General features: G+C 47.1%; 1 protein-coding gene across 5 annotated transcripts in view; it reads right to left on the bottom strand.

The window, feature by feature from the left end:
- pitpnc1a (phosphatidylinositol transfer protein cytoplasmic 1a) overlaps positions 1 to 27,350 on the bottom strand; it is a 384,643-nt gene that overhangs the window by 126,283 nt on the left and 231,010 nt on the right. For all 5 annotated transcript variants that reach the window (XM_038776790.1, XM_038776787.1, XM_038776789.1 and 2 more), the window contains one exon: positions 2,929 to 2,936. In XM_038776790.1, coding sequence (XP_038632718.1) covers positions 2,929 to 2,936 — 8 coding nt within the window. The remainder of the gene's footprint in view (positions 1 to 2,928; positions 2,937 to 27,350) is intronic.

Here is a 27,350-nt window from a genome sequence, read left to right as displayed (position 1 = left end):
GGCCAGATGAACTCTGTGAATCGGTGCGGGAGCCTCTTTCAATGACCCCCGACTGGCGCCCTGTCGTCTGTGTGTGTGCAATTGCCGGCGGCGCGGGAGTGGCGTCGGACCCGATCTCGGGTTTGACGCCTATTCTCCGCCCCCGCGCCGAAGTTCGGAGAATCCCGCCCATGGTTCTTTGAATAGTCAGTGCAGACACAATGGGCCAAATGGCCTCCTGTACCGTAACAATTTTGTGATTCTGTGATTAAAAAACTGTAATAAATTTGTCACGCTATCTCCTTTTTATAAAGTCTTGATTGGTTTTGCCAAATCATATTATGATTTTCTAAATTCCTTGTTAACAGCTCACTAATAATAGATTCCAGCATTTTTTCACTGAGAATATTCAAGCTGAGACAGATACATTTTTGGACTCTAGTGGAATCGAGGGATATGGGGATCAGACAGGAAAGTGGAGTTAAGGCCAAAGATCAGCCACGATCTCATTGCAGAACCAGCTCGAGGAGCCAAATGTCCAATCTGACTCCTATTTCGAAGGTTCTTAGGATGACATAAAAAGTATTGCTGCAGATCTGTACTCAAAGGTGGCGCGATCCAAGGGTAGATAATTTCCATCCTGGGGTTTTATAAAGTGAGAGAATTGTAGATGCCCTAATTATAATCTTCCAAAGTTCTCTTCATTTGTGAACTATTCTTTTAGATCAAAAACTTGTACATCACTTCGCTATTTAAGAAAGGTCAGAGGGGGGAAACCAGAGAACTATCAATGAGTTAGCCTAACATCTGTTTTCAGGAAATTGCTAGAGTCTGTAATAAAGGGTAGGATGACTGAACATCTTGAAAATCTTCAGCTGATCAGAGAGCCAGCATAGATTTGTAAAGGGTAGGCAATGCCTGCTAAATCTGTTTGTATTTTTTGAAGAGGTGACGAAAGTAGTGGACAGGGGAATAGTTGTGTATGTTATTATTGACCTGGTTTGGATATTGGTTGAGTGCAAAAGGAGACAGGAAATAGGCATAATGGGCAGGCACTATAATTGGCAGGATGTGACTAGGATTCAGCAGAAGTCTGTTTTAGGGCCTCAACATTAATGTCTTCATTAATGACTCAGATAATGAGATAGAAAACCATCTATCCAAATTTGCTGGTGATAGAAACATAAGGCTGTATTGTAAGCAGTGTGGATGGAAATATAAAATTGCAAAGATATAGGGAGGGATCTTCTCCCCCTGTGCCATGCTTTGCTGTGGTGGATGCGGCCCATCATTGGCTAGCGGCGCGTCCAGTGTTCAGTCTTGCCTCCTGATTCCCACCTCCTATGGGAAAATTCTTATCTACAAATAAAGTTAAAGCATATCTGGCCCATATGGTATAGTAGATGGTGGTTTTAGTAACTAAACAGGCAGGATAGTCCATCCATTTATTTCTAAGTCTATGACATAAAGGAAAATGGAAAAAGTAGTGAATCGTGCTTTGGTGTCAACAGAACAGAACGAGATTTTCCCGGAATCGGCAAAGGCCAATGGTAGACAGATAAAGCAGCTTGAGCCTGCCAACAGCAATGGCAGCATTTCCCGCCATACATTGCGGCACTAAGTACCAAACATTTCCATCCATGGGTTACGTGCCCTATTGCTGGTGAGACAGCCTCTGAATCGCCTGCCTCGCCATCACCTTTCAGCGCTGCCACATTTAAAGGTTGCCCCAGCACACAGCAGCCTCACTTCATAGGATGCCAATAAATCCGCACCCACGTTTTCAGATGTTTCCCTGGAGAGACCTCTGGATGCAGTACAGCCTCGACGTGATGTCCTCCACCCAATCAAGGGAAGAAAATCAGCCAGGAAACTCACCAACCCAGCATGGGAGGCGGTAGTGCTAACATCCTACAGAAGAGGACAGCCATCCAGCGCAGGAAGAGTATGAATGATCTCCCCTATCTGCCAGGTTAAGTCAATCTTCTCATTACTCTCAACTCACACATCCCACAAGAATCTCACTCACTGACATCTCAAGGGACACCACCACGTACTCACCCACACACAACTTCATCCCCCTGTGGGTTATTTCCTCATCACCATGCTAGTTCAGATAAATAAAAATGTTAAATATCGGATAGCAGTTCAACTTCCAGTGACTTGCCCTCTGATAAGTTTATTAACTCCTTCCAGCATGGTAGCATGGGGCAGCACGGTAGCATTGTGGTTAGCACAAATGCTTCACAGCTCCAGGGTCCCAGGTTCAATTCCCAGCTTGGGTCACTGGCTGTGCGGAGTCTGCACATTCTTCCCGTGTGTGTGTGGGTTTCCTCCGGGTGCTCCGGTTTCCTCCCACAGTCCAAAGATGTGCAGGTTAGGTGGATTGGCCATGCTAAATTGCCCTTAGTGTCCAAAATTGCCCTTAGTGTTGGGTGGGGTTACTGGGTTATGGGGATAGGGGGGAGGTGTGGGCTTGGGTAGGGTGCTCTTTCAAAGAGCCGGTGCAGACTCGATGGGCCGAATGGCCTCCTTCTGCACTGTAAATTCTATAAATGAGAAATAGTTCTTATTGGTGCCAGTCAAATAGTTTGTCCAAATGGGCATTTATTGAAACATGCACTTTAGTGATGTAATGACACAGTTGATGTCATGTTTAGTGGTCCTACTGTTGCTGCCCCAGCTAAAACCTCAAATTAGCTAATTCAGCAAAGACTACCCATCACACCTCCTGTCTTCCTGGCCTAAATATTTCAATTGCTTACTTCCTGAGCTAGTGATGGAACTGATAACAATTCAGATAATTATGGTCTACAAATAAATCAGAATTGGATTCTATATGAAATAACAAACTGAATAATTAAATTGCTACTCCTTACCAATTTTAAATATTCCATTAAGTATTTCACAATTTAACTACCAAACAAAAATAATGCACAGGGTACTTACGGTGTATTCTGTATCACGTCCAAACCAATAAAAAGTGCATAAAGAGAAAGATAAAGATGCACAGTAAATAAAGGTAGTTTAGATATATTATTCACAATGAACATTGTAACTATATACTGCAGTTTAAAGACTACAAACAAAATATTATAAGACTGGTTGTACGATCAGGTTACCATGAAGAAAACCACAATCTAAAATGTAATTAAGACTACCACACGTATAGCTTGGGAAAGGGTGAAGAAAATTCCTAAAGATTCATCGAGATCTGTTTCATATGTTTGATTTCTGATTGGTTGGTTATTACTTCTATTGTCATGTTTAAATCTGCTGTTTGTCGTTCACGTGGAATTAAATTTTTTTTTAGAGTAGCCAATTATTTTATTTATTTGTTGTCCAATTAAGGGGCAATTTTAGCGTGGTCAATCCACCTATCCTGCACATCTTTTGGGTTGTGGGGGCGAAACCTACGCAGACACAGGGAGAATGTGCAAACTCCACATGGACAGTGACCCAGAGCGGGGATCGAACCTGGGACCTCAGGGCCGTAGGCAGCAATTCTAACCACTGTGCCACCGTGCTGCCCATTAACATGGACATTTAGTTGTGATTCAAAAGGTTCACTGCTAGGTGAGTAATAACATACATATTTGTTTAGACCTGCGTATTCAACTTTTGATTTTGTTTTTATATGAAAGCACAAGTCCTTTTTTCTCTGGGTCATTGACCAATTATGGCTAAAAAAGAGGAATTGAGAGCCTAATTCCAAGCCTCTAACAATGGTACTACACATTGGCAGTCTGAAAATACATCAGAGCAACACAGAGGTCATTCTCCTTCAAATTACTAACCCGCAACAACATGATGAAATTGAGAACTCAGCAATATGGCGATATATCAAGGTGGTTTCAGATCTATAACAGTCCTCTCTAAATGTGTGTTGAACTGCTTTACCTTATAGTATAGTTATACTTTTGGCAAGTCAGACCAAGAGTGCCAGTTGTTCAGATGAAAAAGCATACTGTCTTTATGAAACTTCAATTTCAAAAAATGTACTCATCTGGTCCCAGAATTTTAAAAATAGAGAAGTTATATCAAAAATAGTGATGGCAATGGTGTCCATTATTACACAGCTGTTATTGAATAAAATACTTGAAGGACCAATAGGTAATTGCAATAAAAATGGTAACTGAATTCTCAAATAATCATGAAAAAAATAACAGATTCACTTATGGTTGAGAATCTTTAAAAAGACTGATAATGTTTTGTTTCTATGTTAAAACTTTAAAATGAAGAAATAAAGAGGGTGATTAAATACCACAGGCTGCCTTAAACTTTAGTGAATAAGTTACTTCATGCAATGACAAAATGCCGGTTTTATTTCCTTACTGAGTCAGTATTTCAAACTTACTTTTGTTTGATTAATTAGTGTTCATCACAACACCGGGGAGAACCTAGTCAGAAGATCTCCTTAGCCCAGCAATATGAGACAATACTTCTGAGTTGATGCATGTCTCTCCCAATGTAACTTCACCCCTCCATGCTATTTCCTCGTGCTGTCTATAATACTCACTAATTAAAGAATCTAAAGTGTGCAGGAACTGCTTTCAATGTAAAGCACTGTACTTTCATCTGGTAACAGGCAAGTCATTCACAATTAAATTTTGATGACTGATTGGTATTGAAGGCTGTAAAGGCTGATCATATTGACTATATAAGGAACACGTGGAATCATAGGCGGGATTCTCCCAACCCTGGTCCGGGTCGGAGAATCCCCGCGACCGGGCCACGGCGCCCGGACACAGGCACGTAACTTTCTGCAGAGTGGAGAATCGGCACCGTTGGCGCCGGCATGGGCCGCTCTACACGGCACCCCCGCAATTCTCCGGCCCGGATAGGTCGAGCGGCCATAAGAAAAAAACCAAGTCCCACCGGCGCCTTTATAACCTCTGAGCCGGCGGGACCTCGGCGTTGAAATGTCGGGCTGTGGGGGCGGGGATCTGACCCTGGAGGGGGGGGCCTCCAATGTGGCCTGGCACGCGATTGGGGCCCACCGATCTACAGTTGCAGTGAAGATTACATTTTCTACATACACTGTCATTCTTCATCTTGGTCAACACACAACTGAAATTCCAAATTTGAAAGGCATTGAATTGTATTGATTTGTACACACGAGACTTGTGCTCAGTTCAATTATAGCCACAAGACCTTTCATCTGTTTTCTCCAGCTGAGTTGAGATATGTATTTGCATTTTTCACATCACAGCAGGAATTTATATTGGCAAATGAAGGTCAAGTATATTTTTATTCTGCAGTCTCTTCTCTTCCTTTATCTCAAGTCACAACCATACCGATGTCCTAATTTTCCCCCTATTCTATTATTACCAAATCACTCCATTCCCTTCCCATTAGACCATAAGACATGGGAGCAGAATTAGGCCATTCAGCTCATCGAGTCTGATTCTCCATTCAATCAAGGCTGATATTGTTTAAGTACAATGCTGTGTAGTCTTTCTTCAACTATTCATTGCCCTTCCCAGTTCCTTTAACAAATTATAATTACAGCTCTTCCTAGAATATGCTTTATCAAGTATAACCAAACAAGTATTCTCTCATCTTCTTTCTCCATTTTCTCTTCTTCTCAATTGAAGATTTTAGGTTGCCAACTGCTGCTTGTATGAAGATATGAGAATGTTCAAAGTGTCAGAAATAAAACGATGTCTCTCAGAACTAAGACTACAATGTTAGGTAATTACCACAATCTCATTTACAATATTCGATACACAACATTAGTTACAAACCTACAAGGTGACAATATATATTTGAATGTTCTACAGGCTATAAAAAAAGGATTAAAACTGAATATCTGTGTAGCAGAACAAACAACAGATATATGACCAGACAGATCCTGAGATGAAGAAAATGCACAAATTTACCAAGGGACCAGGAAATGATTGCTTCAGGGAAACTAACAAAACAATTTGTGTATATCAAAACTATTTTAGTAACACGAATTCCAATCTCCAGGGTTTTAAAAACAAAATCAACTCAAGGATAGCATTATGACATAAGGATGCTCTACCATTGTTTCAGGAGAAGGAGTTTATCATTGCTGGCTCATTAAATTCCCTATTTAAGCCACTAAAGATATGAGGGAAAAAGAATTGAACACAGAATCAAAAGATGAGTCTTGATCATTGTTAGGATGTAAGTATAGCGTTGGAAGAATGCTGAAAGCTAATTACTTCCCTGCTCTCAACAGCAAAAAGTGCACAATCCAGGAAATGAGCAACAAAGGCTTGGCAAGGTTGAATGGGTGGGGGAGCAGGTGGTAGGTAACTAAATAATGGCCAGAGGGATTCTCTGTCAACAGCAAGCCCCCATCTGCAGATATCCCGGTGGCCTGGGGTGTCTTCAATGGGAAATCCCATTGACAAGCGGTGGGAACAGAATCCTGCCGCCAGGGAATGGCGCACCACCGAGAAACATGGGCCAAAGGGACTGGAGAATCCAGGCCAACATTCACAAAATAGAGCCAAAAGTCATGAAAAATCAAGAATAGACGATTTGGTTACATTTTTTTGTTGATTGTGACTGAGCTTTGTGTGCAAATCTACGTTGAGCTACTTCTTACAATTATTTTCCAAATTAACCGTAGTGCTACAAAGCAATGATTAAAAAGTCTTAAAAGCAAAAAAGCAAATTGCTGCGGATGCTGGAATCTAAAACAAAAATATAGAAAATACTGGACAATCTGAGCAGGTCTGACAGCATCTGTGGAAACAAAAGGGAGCTAATGTTTTGAGTCCGGATGACTCTTTGTCAAAGTCTTATTGTTCTAAATACCAATAAGTAAATAAGCTGCATTTATGAAGAGACCAACAGTTCTGTCTTTGAATGTTCTGGAACTAGATCAATTAAAATTGATTAAGGTGAGATAATATTCTCAGGTAAAGCTAATCAAAACAAGAACATCTTTGAAAGATGAATTTAATCAGATTTGCTCCATTAATGAATGCTCTGTTTAGCTGTAGGTGTTACATCAAAGAAAGAAAAGGATGCAATCTTAAATCAACTTAGCACTTGGTTTTAGATGTGACACCTGGAAACTGTAGCTTAGTAACTGTGACAGTCTGTTTTATCAGCTCAGTATGAAGTGTTCTCTCTTTCTGCAATAATTTGCATGGCAAATACATGAACACAGATATTGCTAAATTCATGCATTTCTGCGACATCATTACATGTGCCAAACAAGGGAATATATTTTAGCACACCTTACATTTTACATCAAGCTGTGTAGGATAGATTGCATTAACTGATGTGCTGCATACGTCAGGTCAGGATATAAGGCTTGAATGGGAAAGGCACTGACGCACGATCAAAGACGAGAGTTGGATGTAATCGAGGCTTTATTACACTAAGATTTGTGGCCTCCTACAGCAGCTGGCGAAGTGGCTGCTGTACTGGGAGCACACATATTTATGCTCTGCCTACTGGGCAGAGCCAGCAGGCAGGGAACTACCCCCGTACCTATAGTACAGGGCCTTACCACAAAACACCTACACCTACATCCTCGATATACAATATATACATCAGTGGTGACTACCACATTCACCCCCTGTTAAGATTGAGTTGGTGAAGAATTATATACAAGTAGACTTTTCAAAGTACAGAGAGCAAAAAATTGAGTTCAGCGGGGTGGAGGGGAAAATTATGTACAGAGGGATGGTGTTTTAAAAGTCCAGGTCATGTTACAGCTTCAGTCGGTCTGGAGCCCTGATCTGCCGTTGGGAGCGCTGCAGTGCTGGCGGTGATTCCGGTGTTGGTTTGGTCTTCGGTGACTCCGGGAGCGTGTCGAAATCCTCTTCATCCTCGGGTATGGGCAAGGGGAGGACGGATTGTCCTGGGGCGGGGTTTGCGGCTGGGTGCGCCGGGCGAGGGGAAGGTGGCGCCGGGCCGGGGGGGGGGGGGGGGGTGCGCGGAACCAGTCGGTGCCAGGTCCCTGAGGGAGACAGTATCTTAGCGGCAGTCGGGGTATGCTATGTAGGCGTACTATGGGTTGGCATGAAGTAGCTGTACCCTCTCAACCAACGGGTCCGCCTTGTGGAGTCGTACATATTTACAGAGGAGTACAAGTCCTGGAGCTGCGAGCCAAGTCGGGAGCGACACCCCGGAGGTGGACTTCCTAGAGAAGGCAAAGAGACGTTCATGGGGTGTTTCATTAGTCGCCGTGCACAGGAGCGACCGAATGGAGTGCAGGGCGTTGGGAAGGACCTCCTGCCAGCGGGAGGCCGGGAGATTTCTGGGCTGTAGGGCCAACTGGACGGCCCTCAAGACCGTCCCATTCTCCCTCTCTACCTGTCCGTTTCCCCGGAGGTTATAGCTGGTCGTCCTGCTCGAGGCAATGCCCCTGTTGAGCATGAACTGACGCAGCTCATCGCTCATGAATGAGAATCCCCTGTTGCTGTGGACGTAGGCGGGGAAGCCGAACAGAGCGAAGATAGTGTTGAGGGCTTTGATGACTGTGGCAGACGTCATGTCGGGGCATGGGATGGCGAAGGGGAATCTGGAATACTCATCGACCACACTGAAGATGTATGTGTTACGGTCGATGGAGGGGAGGGGCCCTTTGAAGTCCACGCTGAGGCGTTCAAAGGGGCGGGAGGCCTTCACCAGGCACGCACAGTCTGGCCGGTAGAAGTGCGGTTTTCACTCCGTGCAGACCTGGTAGTCTCTGGTGATAGCCCTGACTTCCTCGATGGAGTAGGGCAGATTGCGAGCCTTGATGAAATGGTAAAAACGTGTGACCCCCCCAGGTGACAGAGGTTGTAGTGCAGAGTCCGGAGTCGGTCCATGTGTGCGCTGGCACATGTACCTCGGGATAGGGCATCGGGGGGCTCGTTGAGCTTACCGGGGCGATACAAAATCTCGTAGTTGTAGGTGGAGAGCTCGATCCTCCACCTCAAGATTTTATAATTTTTGATCTTGCCCCGATGTGTTGTTGAACATGAATACTACCGACCGTTGGTCAGTGAGGAGAGTGAATCTCCTGCCGGCCAGATAATGCCTCCAATGTCGCACAGCTTCAACGATGGCTTGGGCCTCTTTTTCGATGGAGGAATGCCGTAGGGGTCATGAGAAAAATGCCACGGGCCTGCCTGCCTGGTTGAGGGTGGCGGCTAGAGCGACGTCTGATGCGTCGCTCTCGACTTGAAATGGTAACGTCTCGTCGACTGCGTGCATCGCGGCCTTGGCTGTGTCAGCCTTAATACGCTTTAAGGCCTGGTGAGCCTCGGCCGTCAGGGGAAACAGAGTGGATTGAATGAATAGACAGGCCTTGTCCGCATAGTTTGGGACCCACTGGGCGTAATAAGAGAAGAACTCCAGGCATTGTTTGAGGGCCTTGTTGCATTGGGGAAGGGGGAGTTCCATGAGGGGGCGCATGTGGACGGGACCGGGCCTCAGAACTCCGTTCTGGACCACATAGCCGAGGATGGCTAAGCGGTTCGTGCTGAACACACACTTCTCCTTGTTATAAGTGAGGTTTAGGAGAAATTTGGCAAGGTTGGCGTCATGGTCCTGCTGATCGTGGCCGCAGATGGTGATATTGTCCAGGTACGAGAAGGTGGCCTGCAGTCCGTACCGGTCAACTATTTGGTCCATTTCCTGTTGAAAAACCGAGACCCTGTTGGCGATGCCAAAGGGAACCCTGAGAAAGTGGTAAAGGCGGCCATCTGCTTCGAAGGCAGTGTATGGGTGGCCCGCCTTACGGATGGAGAGATGGTGGTAGGCGGATTTCAGGTCCACAGTTGAGAAGACCCGGTACTGTGCAATCTGATTGACCATATCAGATATGCGTGGGAGGGGGTACGGGTCGAGCTGCGTGTACCTGTTGATGGCCTGGCTGTAGTCCACGACCATCCTGTGTTTCTCCCCAGTTTTCACCACTACCACTTGGGCTGTCCAGGGGCTGTTGCTGGACTCGACAATGCCTTCCCGAAGCAGTCGCTGGACTTCGGACCCGACGAAGGTCCTGTCCTGGGCGCTGTACCCACTGCTCCTGGTGGCGACGGGTTTGCAATCCGGAGTTAAGTTTGCAAATAGGGAAGGTGGGTCGACCTTTAGGGTTGCAAGGCCGCACACAGTAAGGGGTGGTAGGGGCCTGGCGAATTTCAGTGTTAGGCTCTGGAGGTTGCAATGGAAGTCTAGGCCGAGTAGCACGGCAGCGCAGAGGTTGGGGAGGACGTAGAGGCGGAAGCTGCTGAACTCCACGCCCTGGACAGTGAGAGTGGCTATGCAGTACCTCCGGATCACCACGGAGTGGAACCCGGTGGCCAGGGAGATTCTCTGGTTGGCGGGGTGTACCGCGAGGGAGCAGCGCCTTACCGTATCAGGATGAAAGAAGCTCTCGGTGCTCCTGGAGTCCAGCAGACAGGAGATCTTGTGCCCATCGATCTTCACGTTGGTGTAAGCAGTTGACAGGTTGTTTGGGCGAGACTGGTCAATCGTGACCGAGGCGAGACGTGGTTGGTCTTCGATGGTGGCAGGCGATGAGGTGCCCGGGGGGACATGGGTCCTGGTAAGATGGCGGCGCCTATGGGCCGCACGTGTCGTGGTGAATACAAGATGGTGGCGCCCGATGATCCTGGGGAGAACAAGATGGCAGCACCCACAGGCCGCACGTGGTGAGGGTCGAACAAGATGGCGGCGCCCACGGGCTGCACGTGGTCCGAGGAGGGAAAGATGGCGGCGCCCACTTGTCGCACGTGGGGGGAGTCAGAATAATAGCGGTGACTGTGTGGGCCTGGCACACCGCAGCAAAGTGTCCCTTTTTGCCACAGGCCTTGCAAAGGGCGCTCCGGGCCGGGCAGCGCTGTCGGGGGTGTTTAGGCTGCCCACAGAAGTAACATTTGGGACCCCCGGGGTTGGTTGGCTGCTGCGCGGCACAGGCGTGGGGTTGGCTGAGGGGGTTCGCTGGTGAGGTCCACGATGGGGCAGCCGTCTGCGGAGTCCACGATGCGCAGGGGGGGTGGGCTGTGCGGCCGGGGGCATAGGCCTGGATGTTGCGCGAAGCGACCTTAAGCAAGAGCGCTAGCTTTTTTGTCTCCGCGAGGTCGAGCGTGGCCCCTTCTAAGAGGCACTGTCGGATGTAATCGGACGCTATCTCTGTGACAAAAGCATCTCTCATGAGCAAGTGCGAGTGTTCCGTGGCCGTGAGAGCCTGACAGTCACAGTCTCTAACTGGGAGAATCAGGGCACGCCAGCAATCTTCCACTGACTCTCCGGGAAATTGACGACGAGTGGAGAGGATGTGCCTGGCATAGAGTGTGTTAGTCCGCTGAGCCTAGTTTTCCTTCAGTAGCGCCATGGCGTCTGCATAGGTCGGCACGCCCTGGATAAGTGGAAAGACGTTGGAGCTCAGCCGCGTGTAGAGGATCTGAATTTTCTGAGCTTCTGGAATTGGGTCTGGAGCAGACCTGATGTATGCTTCGAAATAGGCTAGCCAATGTTGAAAGTCCTTTTTGGCGTTGTCTGACTGCGGATCCAGCTGCAGGTGATCTGGCTTGATGCAGAAGTCCATCTTGTGAAAACTTAGTGTAATAAATTGATGCACGATCAATTACACAAAGACAAGAGCTGGATGCAATCGAGGCTTTATTACACTAAGTGTGTGGCCTCCTACAGCAGCTGGCGAAGTGGCTGCTGTACTGGGAGCACACATATTTATACTCTGCCTACTGGGCGAAGCCAGCAGGCAGGGAACTACCCCCGTACCTGTAGTAAAGGGCCTTACCACAAAACACCTACACCAACATCCTCTATATACAATATATACATCAGTGGTGACTACCACAGGCATTTTAGCTCATCCAGTATAACTTGTTGTTTAGGTCATTCACACTGTTTTCTGTGCCTCTCTCTGTCTCGGTCCAATGCTCAGATTTTAAGGTGATCCACTCAAAAGATTTTTGTTTTAAGGAAAATTATTTTGCCCCATTTCTTCTTTTAGTTCTCCTCGTCTAAGGAGAGTGACACATTCTAGGATATGGTTCTATGGTAGCCCTCCAATGCCTTGTCCACACTGCCATTGTTCATTACATGCCAAAGAGTCAATGAGTTGCGAGGAGTTCATTCACCCAAGTAATGGAAAACAGCTGAATAGGGCACACGGTTGAAAAGACAAGATTGCCAACAATCCAGTGGCACTTCATAGTGGTATGCCATTGAGTTGTGAAATGCAGGTCCATGCTTGGAAGTTTACAATCTTAGCTCCAGAATCAACAGCTAGACACCTGCGTACAAAATGGGGCATTAGGAAAACAATTTTTCCCAGGTCACTTCCCAGAGCTGGCTCAGGATCCTTTTGATGAAAGCAACCTGATAAAAGTCTATGGGCTGTTAGTGATTGTGGCTGTGGTCTCACCTGCCAGCTTGTGGGGGGTGGGTTGGGGGTGGGGGGGTAGGGGGAGGTGGGTGGAAGAGCAGAGGAGGCTGATGTGGAAGAGGTGTGAGCAACAAGGATAGGAGTCAGCAACATCGCCCTCCCCAATGCTAGGTTCTTCAGTGGCACTGTCAGGGTGCCTGGGTGGCACTATCAGGGTGCCTGGGTGGCACTGCCAGGGTGGCAGTGCCAGGGTCCCCAGGTGCCAAGGGGAGTGCCAGGGTGCCACACTACCCTGCCCCCGACCTCCTGGGGTCTCCAATGGCCTGGGGTCTCAACCCCCTTCTCAAGTACCATTGCAGCTGGTCCACGTTTGTGTGGACCAGTACTAAGCGGAGCCCTGACGCGGTCTCCCAGGAGCCTGAAGGCTCTTTTAAATATTCAGCTCTGGATCTTGCCCAGCGAGGGCAAGATCCAGATCACGCCAGGTGGAGTGAGTCAGGTGACTTGCACGAGATGTCGCACCTGGTGCGGAGCCCATTTTGGGGCTTGTGTGCGATTCCCCCGTTGTGCCCTGAATCGCGCCCAAAATGTCAATATGTTGTTGATATGCATCACTGTAAATACACAAGGGGTTAATGTAAATAAACTACGACTAAGTAGACACGGGAGGGAGCACCAGAGACGTAATGACATGCAGACATACAGCTAATGAACACTTAGAATAGGACACAACCAATGGGCAGTCAGGACACCCAGAGGTGGCATTACCACAAGGGGGCATTACACAACCCATATAAAAGGACAGGGCACATATGCTCTGTCTCTTTCCACAGGCGACACTTATAGAGAGTAGGACAGGGGCAGATCAGAAGCATCACATCCACCACATGGCTTCGAGCAGACTGGTTAGTTAGACCGAGTTACTATAGCAAGATTAGCAGGAGAGTCAAACTCATAGAGAACTGTGCTAATGGTTCCATAAATCACATTGAACTTACTTCAAAGTCAGGAGTATCTTTTGGTCAAAGCTGCATCGAGTTGCAGCCTGTGTTATCCCAGAGTACATAACACATCATATATTGTAAATGATAATCTTTCTAATTCAGTACCAGTATATTGTCAATCTTAATAACTATTCCAACACTGCTCTCCAAGATCTCATCAGCAGTTATTCTTTTTAAAGTAAAAATTACATTCAAAATTAATAGAGAAATTGAGCAGACTGGCTAGATTTAAAGTTGGTAAGTCATTCGGATGGGACGGAATGCATCCAAGGATGCTCAGGGTAGTAAAAGTGGAAATTGTGGAGGTCATAATCTTCCAATATATTGAGGTGGAGCTAGAAGACTGGAGAATTGCAAACATTACACCCTTGTTCAATAAAAGGATAAGAGGTAAAAGCAAGTCAATTTAATCTTGGTGGTCAGAAAGTTTGGATTAAAAAGGGAAAGCCAGCGCAGATACAGTAAGGAAAATTGTGTTCAACTAACCTGATTGAGTTTTATGATGAGGTAATGGGAGAGATTTGATGAGGGCAATGCATTTGATATGATGTATGTGGTTTTGTAAGTGGATTGTGGAGTATGATGAATTACCACAAAAAAGTGGCACGGTAGCACAGTGGTTAGCACTATTGCTTCACAGTGCCAAGATCCCAGGTTCAATTCATGGCTTGGGTCACTGTCTGTGTGGAGTCTGCACGTTCACCCCGTGTCTAAGTAGGTTTCCTCCGGGTGCTCCGGTTTCCTCCCACAAGTACCGAAAGATATGCTGTTAGGTGAACTGGACATTCTGAATTCTCCCTCCGTGTACCTGAACAGGCGCCGGAGTGTGACGACTAGGGGTTTTTCATGATAACTTCATTACAGTGTAAATGTAAGCCTACTTGTGACAATTAAAATTATTATTATTAAAAGACTTGTCAGCAAAGTTGAAATCCATGGAATAAAAGTGACAACATGCATAAAAAGTTGGCTGAGTGACATGAAACACAAATAATTGGTAAACGGTTGATTGTTGGACTGGAAGAAGGTATACTATGGTGTTTCCCAGCAGTCAGTACCAGGACCACTTCTCTTCTCGATACATATTAATGACAGACTTTAGTGCACAGGATACATTCAAAATTTGCAGATGATACAAAACTTGGAAGGTCGTCAAACGTGATGGACGTCAAGAGAACATAGATAAGCTTGTGGAATTGGTCAACACATGACATGAGATTTAATGCAGGGAAATGTGAAGTGATACAATTTGGTTACAAGAATGAAGAGAGGTCATATAAACTAAAGGGTACAATCTTAAAGTGGTTACAGGAACAGGGAGGCCTGGGGGACTTCTCCAGAAAAGTCAAAACAGCTAGAATCAGATGGACACCTGGGTATCGATCTCCACTGGATCTGGCATTGAACATCACTGAAGAAGTATTGAGGTAGCAAAGGCACAGAATGTATTCTAGATGGAGGAACTTCAATGGCCATCCCCAAGTGTGGCTCAGAAGCAAAACTAGCTGTCTGAGTCCGGAAGGAATATCTGGAAGGAAGACCGGGCCTGGTGGTGATGAGGAATGCAACAAGAGGGGAAAACCTATTTGACCTCACTGATCTACTTTTTGTAGATGCATCTGTCCATGAAAGTAATGGTAGAAGTGACCACCATACAGTCCTTTTGGAGACCAAGTTCTGTCTTCACACTGAGACTACGCTGTATCGTGTTGTGTGGCACTACCACCATGCTAACTGGGATTCAGAACAGATCTCGCAGCTCAAAACTGTGCTTCCGGGAGATCATAAGATCATTAGAAATAGGAGCATTCAGCCCCTCAAGCCTGCTCCCCCATTCATTAAGATCATGTCTGTTCTGATTGTGGCCATAGCTCCACTTTCTTGCTTTTTCCCACCCAATAACTCTCCTTTGTAGATTAGAAATCTGTCTAACTCAGCCCGAGGTATATTGAATGACCTAGCCTCTACTCCTCTCTGGAAAAGAGAATTCCAAGACTAACAACTCTGTGAGAGAAGAAATTCCATCTCATCCTTAATGGGAGATTCCCCCAGAAGGGGCAGCACGGTAGCATGGTGGTTAGCATAAATGCTTCACAGCTCCAGGGTCCCAGGTTCGGTTCCCGGCTGGGTCACTGTTTGTGCGGAGTCTGCACGTCCTCCCCGTGTGTGCGTGGGTTTCCTCCGGGTGCTCCGGTTTCCTCCCACAGTCCAAAGATGTGCGGGTTAGGTAGATTGGCCATGCTAAATTGCCCGTAGTGTCCTAAAAAGTAAGCTTAAGGGGGGTGGGGTTGTTGGGTTACGGGTATAGGGTGGATACGTGGGTTTGAGTAGGGTGATCATTGCTCGGCACAACATCGAGGGCCGAAGGGCCTGTTCTGTGCTATACTGTTCTATGTTCTATGTTCTAAATTGCCCGTAGTGTCCTAAAAAGTAAGGTTAAGGGGGGGTTGTTGGGTTACGGGTATAGGGTGGATACGTGGGTTTGAGTAGGGTGATCATTGCTCGGCACAACATCGAGGGCCGAAGGGCCTGTTCTGTGCTGTACTGTTCTATGTTCTATGTTCTAAGGGGAAACATCCTCTCAACGTACACTCTGTAAAGCCCCCTCAGAACCTCGAATGCTTCAATAACATGACCTCTCATTCTTCTAAACTCCAATGAGCAACAACACAACTTGCTCAACCTTTCCTCATAAGACAACACATTCATCCCAGAAATCAGCCGAGTAAACCTTCTTTGAACTGCTTCAATGCAAGTATATCCTTTTTAAAAATTCATTTATGGGATATGGGCGTCGCTGGTTAGGCCAGCATTTATTGACCATCCTCTCCTAAAGTAAGAAGGCTAAACTGTACACCAATGACCTGTACAGTTGTAGAAGATTTCCCTACTTTTATACTCCACTCCCATTGAAATAAAGGTCAACATTCCATTTGCCTTCTTAATTACTTGCAGTATCGACATGAGACACTGTGTGTCATCAGCGGCAGCAGAACAAAAGGCAACATGGGAAAACACTTTGAACACAGCGGGTGGTTAGGAGAGCAGTGGAGGCAGATTTAATTGTGACTTTCAAAAAATAATTGGAGAAGGATGAACAGATTTAAAAAAACAGGGTTATGGGAAAGGATGGGATAATTAGATTCGCTGAATTTCCCTTGGAGCAAGCTAGGGCAGGCTCAATGGGTTGAATGGCCTCTTTCTGTAACTGGAGAAAGAGAGCTGAAGTTAATTATATTTAGTGACAGAATTGACAAATAATCAGAGCATCGTATTATTGTCTTCTGGGCTCTTAACAAAGAATCCTGTGTAGTCTTCAAGGGAGGCCTATTGGGCATGATAGCAAAAAAATGGTCTTGTGTCAGACCAAATGTGCAGTAAATGATTTCAACTGCAAGCAAATGTTTCATTTCGATGTTCATATTCGCACTTCATTTAGAAAATCTAAATATCCATTGAAAATTAAATGCAAGTTATCAATTATAGAATCATAGAATTTGCAGTGCAGAAGGAGGCCATTCGGCCCATCGAGTCAGGCACCAGCCCTTAGAAAGAGCACCCTACTTAAGCCCACACCTCCACCCGATCCCCGTAACCCCACCCAACCTTTTTGGTCACTAAGGACAATTTAGCATGGCCAATCCACCTAACCTGCATATCGTTGGACTGTGGGAGCAGGAAACCAAAGCACCCGGAGGAAACCCACGCAGACACGGGGAGAACGTGCAGACTCCGCACAGACAGTGATCCAAGCCGGGAATCAAACCTGGGATCCTGGAGCTGTGAAGCAACAGTGATATCCACTGTGCTGCCGTGCCGTCCATTTTGGATGCACTTGATTCATTTGGAAATTACTGATCCAGTGTCAGCTTATTAAAAATGTCAAGTAAATGTTTGTGACATTGCTTATTCAGGTGCCAATGTAGGTCAGTGAGCATGGGGTAATAGGGGAGCAGGGCTTGGTGCAAGTTAATGAACAGGCGGCAGAGTTTTGAGTGACCTCATGTTTTTCGAGGGTAGAAACCAGCCAGGCGTGTGTTGTAATACTCCCATCTTGAGGTAATGAAGGCACATATGAAGGTTTCAGTCACAGATGAGGAGAGAGAGAGAGGGCAAGACTTCATTAAAGAGCACGGAGAGACAGGGGCGAGATTTCATTAAAGAGCGTGGAGAGACAGGGGCTTCATTAAAGAGCGGAGAGACAGGGGCGAAGCTTCTTTAAAGAGCGGAGAGATAGGGGCGAGGCTTCATTAAAGAGCGCGGAGAGACAGGGGCGAGGCTTCATTAAAGATGGGAGAGACAGGGGCGAGACTTCACTAAAGAGCGCGGAGAGAGAGACGGAGAGAATTCATTAAAGAGCGCGGAGAGACAGGGGCGAGACTTCATTAAAGAGCGCGGAGAGACAGGGGCGAGACTTCATTAAAGAGCGGAGAGATAGGGGCGAGGCTTCATTAAAGAGCGCAGAGAGACAGGGGCGAGGCTTCATTAAAGAGCGGAGAGACAGGGGCGAGACTTCATTAAAGATGGGAGAGACAGGGGCGAGACTTCACTAAAGAGCGCGGAGAGAGAGACGGAGAGAATTCATTAAAGAGCGCGGAGAGACAGGGGCGAGACTTCATTAAAGAGCGCGGAGAGACAGGGGCGAGACTTCATTAAAGAGCGGAGAGATAGGGGCGAGGCTTCATTAAAGAGCGCAGAGAGACAGGGGCGAGGCTTCATTAAAGAGCGGAGAGACAGGGGCGAGACTTCACTAAAGAGCGCAGAGAGAGAGACGGAGAGAATTCATTAAAGAGCGTGGAGAGACAGGGGCGAGACTTCATTAAAGAGCGTGGAGAGACAGGGGCGAGACTTCATTAAAGAGCGTGGAGAGTCAGGGGCGAGACTTCATTAAAGAGCGCGGAGAGACAGGGGCGAAACTTCATTAAAGAGCGCGGTGAGAGAGGGGCGAGACTTCATTCAAGAATGCGGAGAGTCAGGGGCGAGGCTTCATTAAAGAGCCTGGAGAGACAGGGGCGAGACTTCATTAAAGAGCGTGGAGAGAGAGAGGGAGAGAATTCATTAAAGTGCGTGGAGAGACGGGGCGAGGCTTCATTAAATAGCGCGGAGAGACAGGGGCGAGGCTTCATTAAAGACCGGAGAGACAGGGGCGAGACTTCATTCAAGAGCGCGGAGAGACAGGGGCGAGACTTAATTCAAGAGCGCGGAGAGACAGGGGCGAGCGCGGAGAGACAGGGGCGAGGCTTCATTCAAGAGCGCGGAGAGACAGGGGCGAGGCTTCATTAAAGAGCGGAGAGACGGGGGGAGACTTCATTAAAGAGCACGGAGATACAGGAGCGAGGCTTCATTAAAGAGCGCGGAGAGACGGGTGAAGCTTCATTAAAGAGCGCGGAGAGACAGGGGCGAGACTTCATTAAAGAGCGCGGAGAGACAGGGGCGAGCGCGGAGAGACAGGGGCGAGGCTTCATTCAAGAGCGCGGAGAGACAGGGGCGAGGCTTCATTAAAGAGCGGAGAGACGGGGGGAGACTTCATTAAAGAGCACGGAGATACAGGAGCGAGGCTTCATTAAAGAGCGCGGAGAGACGGGTGAAGCTTCATTAAAGAGCGCGGAGAGACAGGGGCGAGACTTCATTAAAGAGCGTGGAGAGACGGGGCGAGGCTTCATTCAAGAGCGGAGAGACAGGGGCGAGGCTTCATTAAAGAGCGGAGAGACAGGGGCGAGACTTCATTAAAGAGCACGGAGAGACAGGAGCGAGGCTTCATTAAAGAGCGCGGAGAGACGGGCGAAGCTTCATTAAAGAGCGCGGAGAGACAGGGGCGAGACTTCATTAAAGAGCGGAGAGACAGGGGCGAGGCTTCATTAAAGAGCGGAGAGACAGGGGCGAGGCTTCGTTAAAGAGTGCGGAGAGACAGGCGAAGCTTCATTAAAGAGCGCGGAGAGACACGGGCGAGACTTCATTAAAGAGCGTGGAGACACAGGGGCGAGACTTCATTAAAGAGCGCGGAGAGACAGGGGCGTGGCTTCATTAAAGAGCGGAGAGACAGGGGCGAGGCTTCATTAAAGAGCGCGGAGAGACAGGGGCGAGGCTTCATTAAAGAGCGCGGAGAGACGGGCGAGGCTTCATTAATGAGCGCGGAGAGACAGGGGCGAGGCTTCATTAAAGAGCCTGGACAGACAGGGGCAAGACTTCATTAAAGAGCGGAGAGACAGGGGTGAGACTTCATTAAAGAGCGCGGAGAGACGGGGGCGAGGCTTCATTAAAGAGCGCGGAGAGACAGGATCGAGGCTTCATTAAAGAGCGCGGAGAGACAGGGGCGAGGCTTCATTAAAGAGCGCGGAGAGACAGGGGCGAGACTTCATTAAAGAACGCGGAGAGACAGGGGCGAGACGTCATTAAAGAGCGCGGAGAGACAGGGGCGAGACTTCATTAAAGAGCGGAGAGACAGGGGCGAGGCTTCATTAAAGAGCACGGAGAGACAGGGGCGAGGCTTCGTTAAAGAGCGGAGAGACAGGGGCGAGGCTTCATTAAAGAGCACGGAGAGACAGGGGCGAGGCTTCATTAAAGAGCGCGCAGAGACAGGGGCGAGGCTTCATTAAAGAGCGCGGAGAGACAGGGGCGAGACTTCATTAAAGAGCGCGGAGAGACAGGGGCGAGGCTTCATTAATGAGCGCGGAGAGACAGGGGCGAGGCTTCATTAAAGAGCGTGGAGAGACAGGGGCGAGGCTTCATTAAAGAGCGCGGAGAGACAGGGCGAGACTTCATTAAAGAGCGCGGAGAGACAGGGGCGGGACTTCATTAAAGAGTGCGGAGAGACAGGGGCGAGACTTCATTAAAGAGCGGAGAGACAGGGGCGAGACGTCATTAAAGAGCGCGGAGAGACAGGGGCGCGACTTCATTAAAGAGCGGAGAGACAGGGGCGAGGCTTCATTAAAGAGCGCGGAGAGATAGGGGCGAGGCTTCATTAAAGAGCGCGGAGAGACAGGGGCGAGGTTTCATTAAAGAGCGCGGAGAGAGAGAGGGAGAGACATCATTAAAGAGCGCGGTGAGACGGGGCGAGGCTTCATTAAAGAGCACGGAGAGACGGGGCGAGGCTTCATGAAAGAGCGCGGAGAGACAGGGGTGAGGCTTCATTAAAGAGCGTAGAGACAGGGGCGAGACTTCATTAAAGAGCGCGGAGAGACAGGGGCGAGGCTTCATTAAAGAGCGGAGAGACAGGGGCGAGACTTCATTAAAGAGCGAAGAGATGGGGCGAGACTTCATTAAAGAGTGCGGAGAGAGAGGGGCGAGGCTTCATTAAAGAGGGCTGTGAGAGAGGGCAAGACGTCATTAAAGAGTGCGGAGAGAGAGGGGCGAGACTTCATTAATGAGCACGGAGTGAGAGAGGGAGTGACTTCAGTAAAGAGCGCGGAGAGAGGCGAGGCTTCATTAAAGAGCGCGGAGAGTAGGGGACGAGGCTTCATTAAAGAGCCTGGAGAGACAGGGGCGAAACATCATTAAAGAATGCGGAGAGAGAGGGGCGATGCTTCATTAAAGAGTGCGGAGAGGGAGAGGGGGTGACTTCATTAAAGAGCGCGGAGAGGGAATATCATAGAATATCATAGAATTTACAGTGCAGAAGGAGGCCATTCGGCCCATCGAGTCTGCACCGGCTCTTGGAAAGAGCACCCTACCCAAGGTCAACACTTCCACCTTATTCCCATAACCCAGTAACCCCACCCAACACTAAGGGCAATTTTGGACACTAAGGGCAATTTATCATGGCCAATCCACCTAACCTGCACATCTTTGGACTGTGGGAGGAAACCGGAGCACCCGGAGGAAACCCACGCACACACGGGGAGGATGTGCAGACTCCAGAAGCGATTGTGCTATTCACAGTGCGGAGAGAGAGGGGCGAGGCTTCATTAAAGAGGGCTGAGAGAGAGGGCAAGACTTCATTAAAGAGTGCGAAGAGAGAGGGTCAATACATCATTAATGAGCGCGGAGAGAGAGAGGGAGAGACTTCAGTAAAGAGCGCGGAGAGAGAGAGAGGCTAGGCTTCATTAAAGAGCGCGGAGAGAGAAGGTCGAGGCTTCATTTAAGAGCGCGGAAACTATGGCGCTGAGGACCTGGGTTCGAATCCCGGCCCTGGGTCACTGTCCGTGTGGAGTTTGCACATTCTCCCCGTGTCTGTGTGGGTTTCACCCCCACAACCCAAAAGATGTGTCGGGTAGGTGGATTGGCCACGCTGAATTGCCCCTTAATTGGAAAAAATAATTGGGTACTCTAAATTTTTTTTAAAAGATCGCGGAGAGAGGGGGACGAGGCTTCATTAAAGAGCGCAGAGAGAGAGGGACGAGGCTTCATTAAAGAGCGCAGAGAGAGAGGGACGAGGCTTCATTAAAGAGCGCAGAGAGAGAGGGACGAGGCTTCATTAAAGAGCGCAGAGAGAGAGGGACGAGGCTTCATTAAGAACACTCTCAGGTAAGACAGCTGATTGTTTCAAAATTGAAAAAAACCCAGTAAAGTGATGCCACACGAAACTGTGACCTGATTGGCTGAAAGGCAGACTGGGCTAAATTTGAATATCTGTGGAGTTACAGATTTAAATACTAGTTTTGATTCGACTTAGATTACTATTTTTAAGTTGATTTGAATTACTATTTTTAAATTTGGCTTAAATAACTACTTTGGGTTGATTTAAATAACTAATTTAATTTCAATTAAATAACTATTTTTAATTTGTTGTCAGATCAAGAGGGATAAATACTCAGTTAAAAAAAAATCTAATTAAATAATATACAGGGATTGGAATTAATCTGACACAAAAACATCTTTCTAAAGTTTAATTTCAAAGGTTTAATTTAAAGGAATAAATCATGGCAGGACAGCTCCAAGGTGTGGTCTGCTCCTCTTGCTCCATGTGGCAGGCTGTGGACAGTTCCAGTCCCTAGGGTCAGCATGTGTGCAGGAAGTGTCTCCAGTTACAGCTCCTGGAAGCTCGAGTTTCAGAGCTGGAGCGGCAGCTGGAGACACTGTGGAGCATCAGCGAGTTGGAGAGTATCGTGGATAGCACATTATAGAGAGGTGGTCACACTGCAGGCTCAGACTCCACAGGCAGGAAGAGAATGGGTGACCACCAGAGAGAGGAAGAGAGCGAGGCAGGTAGTGCAGGAATCTCCTGTGGCCATTCCCCTGCAGAACACAGTTGGTTCTGCTGCAGAGGGGAGGAATAATAAGCATGACAGTGCAATAGTTATAGGAAATTCAATTGTAAGGGGAATAGACAGGCGTTTCTGTGGCCGCAAACGAGACTCCAGGATGGTATGTTGCCTCCCTGGTGCTAGGGTCAAGGATGTCTCGGAGCGGGTACAGGAGATTCTGGAGGGGGAGGGTGAACAGCTAGTGGTTGTGGTACACATCGGTACAAACGACATAGGTAAAAAAAGGGATGAGGCCCTAAAAGCAGAATACAGGGAGCTAGGAAGGAAGTTAAGAAATTGGAGCTCAAAGGTAGTGATCTCAGGATTACTACCAATGCCACATGCTAGTCAGAGTAGAAATGACAGGATATAAAGGATGAATACGTGGCTGAAGAGGTGGTGTCAGGGGGAGGGTTTCAGATTCTTGGGGCATTGGGACCGGTTCTGGGGGAGATGGAACCTATACAAACTGGATGGGTTACACCTGGGCAGGACTGGAACTGATGTTCTAGGGGGGCTATTTGCTCGAGCGGTTGGGGAGGGTTCAAACTAATATGCCAGGGGGATGGGAACTTATGCAAGGAGTCAGAGAAGGAGGGACAAGGACAAAAGCAAAAGGTAGAAAAGTGAATAAGAAAAGTGATAGGTTGAGAAACCAAGGACAAAATTCAAACAGGGCAGTAGAGAAAAATATTGGGAGCAAGACAAGAATTGTGAAAAAGACAAACTTAAAGGCTCTGTGCCTTAATACACGGAGCATTTGCAATAAAGCGGATGAACTAATCACGCAGATAAATATAAGTGGGTATGATATAATTGGGATTACGGAGCCATGGCTGCAGGGTGAACAGGGATGGGAACTGAATGTCCCAGGGTTCTCAGTATTTAGGAAGGACAGGCATAAAGAAAAGGTGGTGGCATGGCACTGCTGGTTAAAGAGGAAATTAACACAGTAGTGAGAAAGGATATTAGCTCTGACAATGTGGGATCTGTATGGGTAGAGTTGAGAAATACCAAGGGACAAAAAAACATTAGTGGGTGTCATATATTGACCTCTAAACTGCAGGTTGGGAATGGCATTAAACAAGAAATTAGAAATGCATGTAATTAGGGAATATCGGTGATCATGGGTGATTTTAATCTTCACATAGATTGGGCAAATCAAATTAGCCACAATGCTGTAGAGGAGGAATTCCGGGAGTGTATACGGGATAGTTTTCCTGACCAATATGTGGAGGAACCAACTAGAGAGCAGGCCATCTTAGACTGGGTACTGTGTAATGAGAAGGGAATCATTGCCAATCTGGCTGTACGAGACCTCTTGGGGATGAGTGACCATAATATGATAGAATTTTTTATCAAGATGGAGAGTGAAGTAGTTGCTTTGTAGACTAGGGTGCTAAATCTTAATAAAAGGAACTATGAGGATATGAGGCGTGAGTTGGTCTTGATAGATTGGGGAGAGCTACTTAAAGGGATGACAATGGATAGACATTGGCAAACATTCAAGGAACGCATGGAGGAACTACAGAAACTGTTCATTCCTGTCTGGCACAAAAGCAAAGGGGGCAAGAGGGCCAATCCATGGCTTACAAAGTAAATTAGAAATAGTATCCAATACAAGGAAGAAGCCAAGAAAAATAATAGGTCTGAGGATTGGGAGCAGTTTAGAATTCAGCAAATAAGGACAAAGGGATTGATTATGGGGAAAGTACAGTACAAAAGGAAGCTTGCAGGGAACATAAAGACTGACACTAAGAGTTTCTACAGATATGTGAAGAGAAAGAGATTGGTAAACAGAAATGTAGGCCACTACAGACAGAAACAAGGGAATGCATAATAAGGGACAAAGAAATGGCTGAGCAATTGAATACATACTTTGGTTCTGTCTTCACAAATGAGGACACAAATCAGATCCCAGAAATGTTGGAGAATGAAAGGTTTAGTGAGAGGAAAGAACTGAGGGAGATCAACATTCGTAGAAAAATGGTGCTGGGAAAATTGGTGGGATTGAAGGCGGATAAATCCCCAGGGCCTGAGAATCTGCATCCCAGAGTGCTTAAGGAGGTGGCTCTGGAAATAGTGGATGCATTGGTGGTCATCTTCTGGGATTCTTTAGACTCTGGAACTGTCCCTGCAGATTGGAGGGTAGCTCACGTCACTCCGATATTCAAAAAGGGAGGTAGAGAGAAAGCAGGGAATTATAGACCAGTAAGCCTAACATCGGTAGTGGGGAAAATGCTTGAATCCATTATCAAGGACTTTATAGCGGAACATTTAGAAAGCGGTGGCAGGATCAGTCAGAGTCAGCATGGATTTATGAAGGAAAAATCATGTTTGACAAATCTGTTGGAATTCTTTGAAGAAGTAACCAGTACAGTCGACAAGGGGGAGCCAGTCGATGTGTATATTTGGACTTTCAGAAGGCGTTTGACAAAGTCCCGGATAAGAGATTATTGTGCAAAATTAAAGTGCATGGGATTGGAGGAAATGTATTTAGGTGGACAGAAATCTGGTTGTCGGAGAGGAAACAAAGAGTTGGGATTAATGGGTCCTTTTCAAATTGGCAGGCAGTAACCACAGGGATCGGTGCTGGGACCCCAGATACTCACAATATATATCGATGATTTGGATGAAGGAAAAAAATGTAACATCTCAAAGTTTGCAGATGATAACAAATTAGGTGGGAGGGTGAATTGTGACGAGGATGCAGGGATCCTACAGCAAGATCTGGACAGGTTGGGTGAGTGGGCAAACCAATGGCAGATGCATTATAATTTGGATAAGTGTGAGGTTATTCATTTTGGAAGAAAAAACTGGAAGGCAGATTACTACCTGAAAGGTTGTAAATTGGGAGAGGGGAGTGTGTAGCGGGGCCTGGGTGTCCTTGTGCACCATTCGCTCAAGGTAAGCATGGAGGTGCAACAGGCGATAAAGAAGGCTAATGATATGTTGGCCTTCATTGCAAGAGGTTGAGTATAGAAGCAGGGATGTGTTGCTGCAATTGTACAGGGCCTTGGTGAGGCCACACTTGGAGTATTGTGTGCAGTTTTGGTCTCCTTCTCTGAGGAAGGATGTTCTTGCTCTCGAGGGAGTACAGCGAAGGTTTACCAGACTGATTCCAGGGATGGTGGGACTGTCATATGAGGAGAGATTGACTAGGTTGGGATTGTTCTCGCTGGAGTTCAGAAGAATGAGGGGGGATCTCATGGAGACTTATGAAATTCTAAGGGGACCAGACAGGGTAGATGCAGGGAAGATGTTACCAATGATGAGTGTGTCAAGAACCAGGGGTCACAGCCTGAGGATGAAAAATGAAATGAAAATGAAATGAAATTAAAATGAAAATCGCTTATTGTCACGAGTAGGTTTCAATGAAGTTACTGTGAAAAGCCCCTAGCCGCCACATTCCGGCGCCTGTCCGGGGAGGCTGGTACGGGAATCGAACCGTGCTGCTGGCCTGCTTGGTCTGCTTTAAAAGCCAGTGATTTAGCCCAGTGAGCTAAACCAGTCCCTGAATCGGGGCTAACCATTTCGGACAGAGATAAGGAGACACTTCTTCACACAAAGAGTGGTGAGCCTGTGGAATTCATTACCATAGGAAGTAGTTGATACTAAAACTTTGAATATATTCAAGAGACGGCTGGATATAGCACTTGGGCAGAATGGGATCAAAGGCTATGGAGAGAAAGCAGGATTAGGCTATTGAGTTGGATGATCAGCCATGATCGTGATGAAGCAGGCTCAAAGGGCCAAAAGGCCTCCTCCTGCTCCTATCTTCCATGTATCTATGTATCTATGAGAGGGACTAAGTTGGGCAATGTGGCGAAAGTGAAAAGAAGCGATGTTTGTGATGGCAAGAATATGAAGTCGAAAACACATCTCAGAATCAACTGTGACACCAAGGTTACAAACAGACTGGCTTAATCTGAGACTGCTGCCAAGGAGGGGGTAAAATCAGTCATTAAGGAATGGAGACTGAAAACAATGGGGTGGATTCCCCATTGTTCTTCCGCTGGAACTGAATTACATCAGTTTTACGATCCCCTTACAGTCGTAAAGTGGAATGTAATTCAGTGTTACATGCCATCCAAATTAATTTATTTTATCTATAAATTTAGTTAATTTTTTCCAACTGAGGGGCAATTTAGCGTGGCCAATCCACCTAATCTGCACATCTTTTGGGTTGTGGGGGCGAAACACACGGGGGGAATGTGCAAACTCCACACGTACAGTAACCCAGAGCCGGGATCGAATCTGGGACCTCGACACCGTGAGGCAGCAATGCTAACCACTGTCACCGTGCTGCCTCGCCATGCAAATTTATGCACGCTGTGGAATACGAGGAATTCCTAGGGAATCCTGCTTTCGGATCACGATCTTGAGTGGCAGCCCGATAGCGAGGTGTACGGCCCCCTCCCCCTCCACCCTCGCACTGCAAATCAGCCTGAAGCGTGATCGGATATGAATGGATCAGAGCTGCAGATGGTTTTTGCACACTGTCAATCACAGACCACTACTCAGAAAGCATTCGGGTTGGCACCCGCCGCTGATCACAAATTTGGCCCGACGCCCGATTCTCCGTCCCATCAGGGAACACATTCCAGGCATCCCGGGGTGGAAAATCTAGTCCAATAGTTTTAGTCTGCCCAATATTTAATTGGAGGATATTTCTGCTCATCAGCACTGGATGCCAGATAGGTAGTCTTATGAAAATGAAACAAAATGAAAATCGCTTGTCACAAGCAGGCTTCAAATGAAGTTACTGTGAAAAGCCCCTAGTCGCCACATTCCGGCTCCTGTTCGGGGAGGCTGGTACAGGAATTGAACCGTGCTGCTGGCCTACCTTGGTCT

The sequence above is a fragment of the Scyliorhinus canicula genome, chromosome 18 (genome assembly GCF_902713615.1).
Source record: "Scyliorhinus canicula chromosome 18, sScyCan1.1, whole genome shotgun sequence".
NCBI classification, from domain to species: Eukaryota; Metazoa; Chordata; class Chondrichthyes; order Carcharhiniformes; family Scyliorhinidae; genus Scyliorhinus; species Scyliorhinus canicula.
This window is presented reverse-complemented; position numbering and strand designations above follow the sequence as displayed.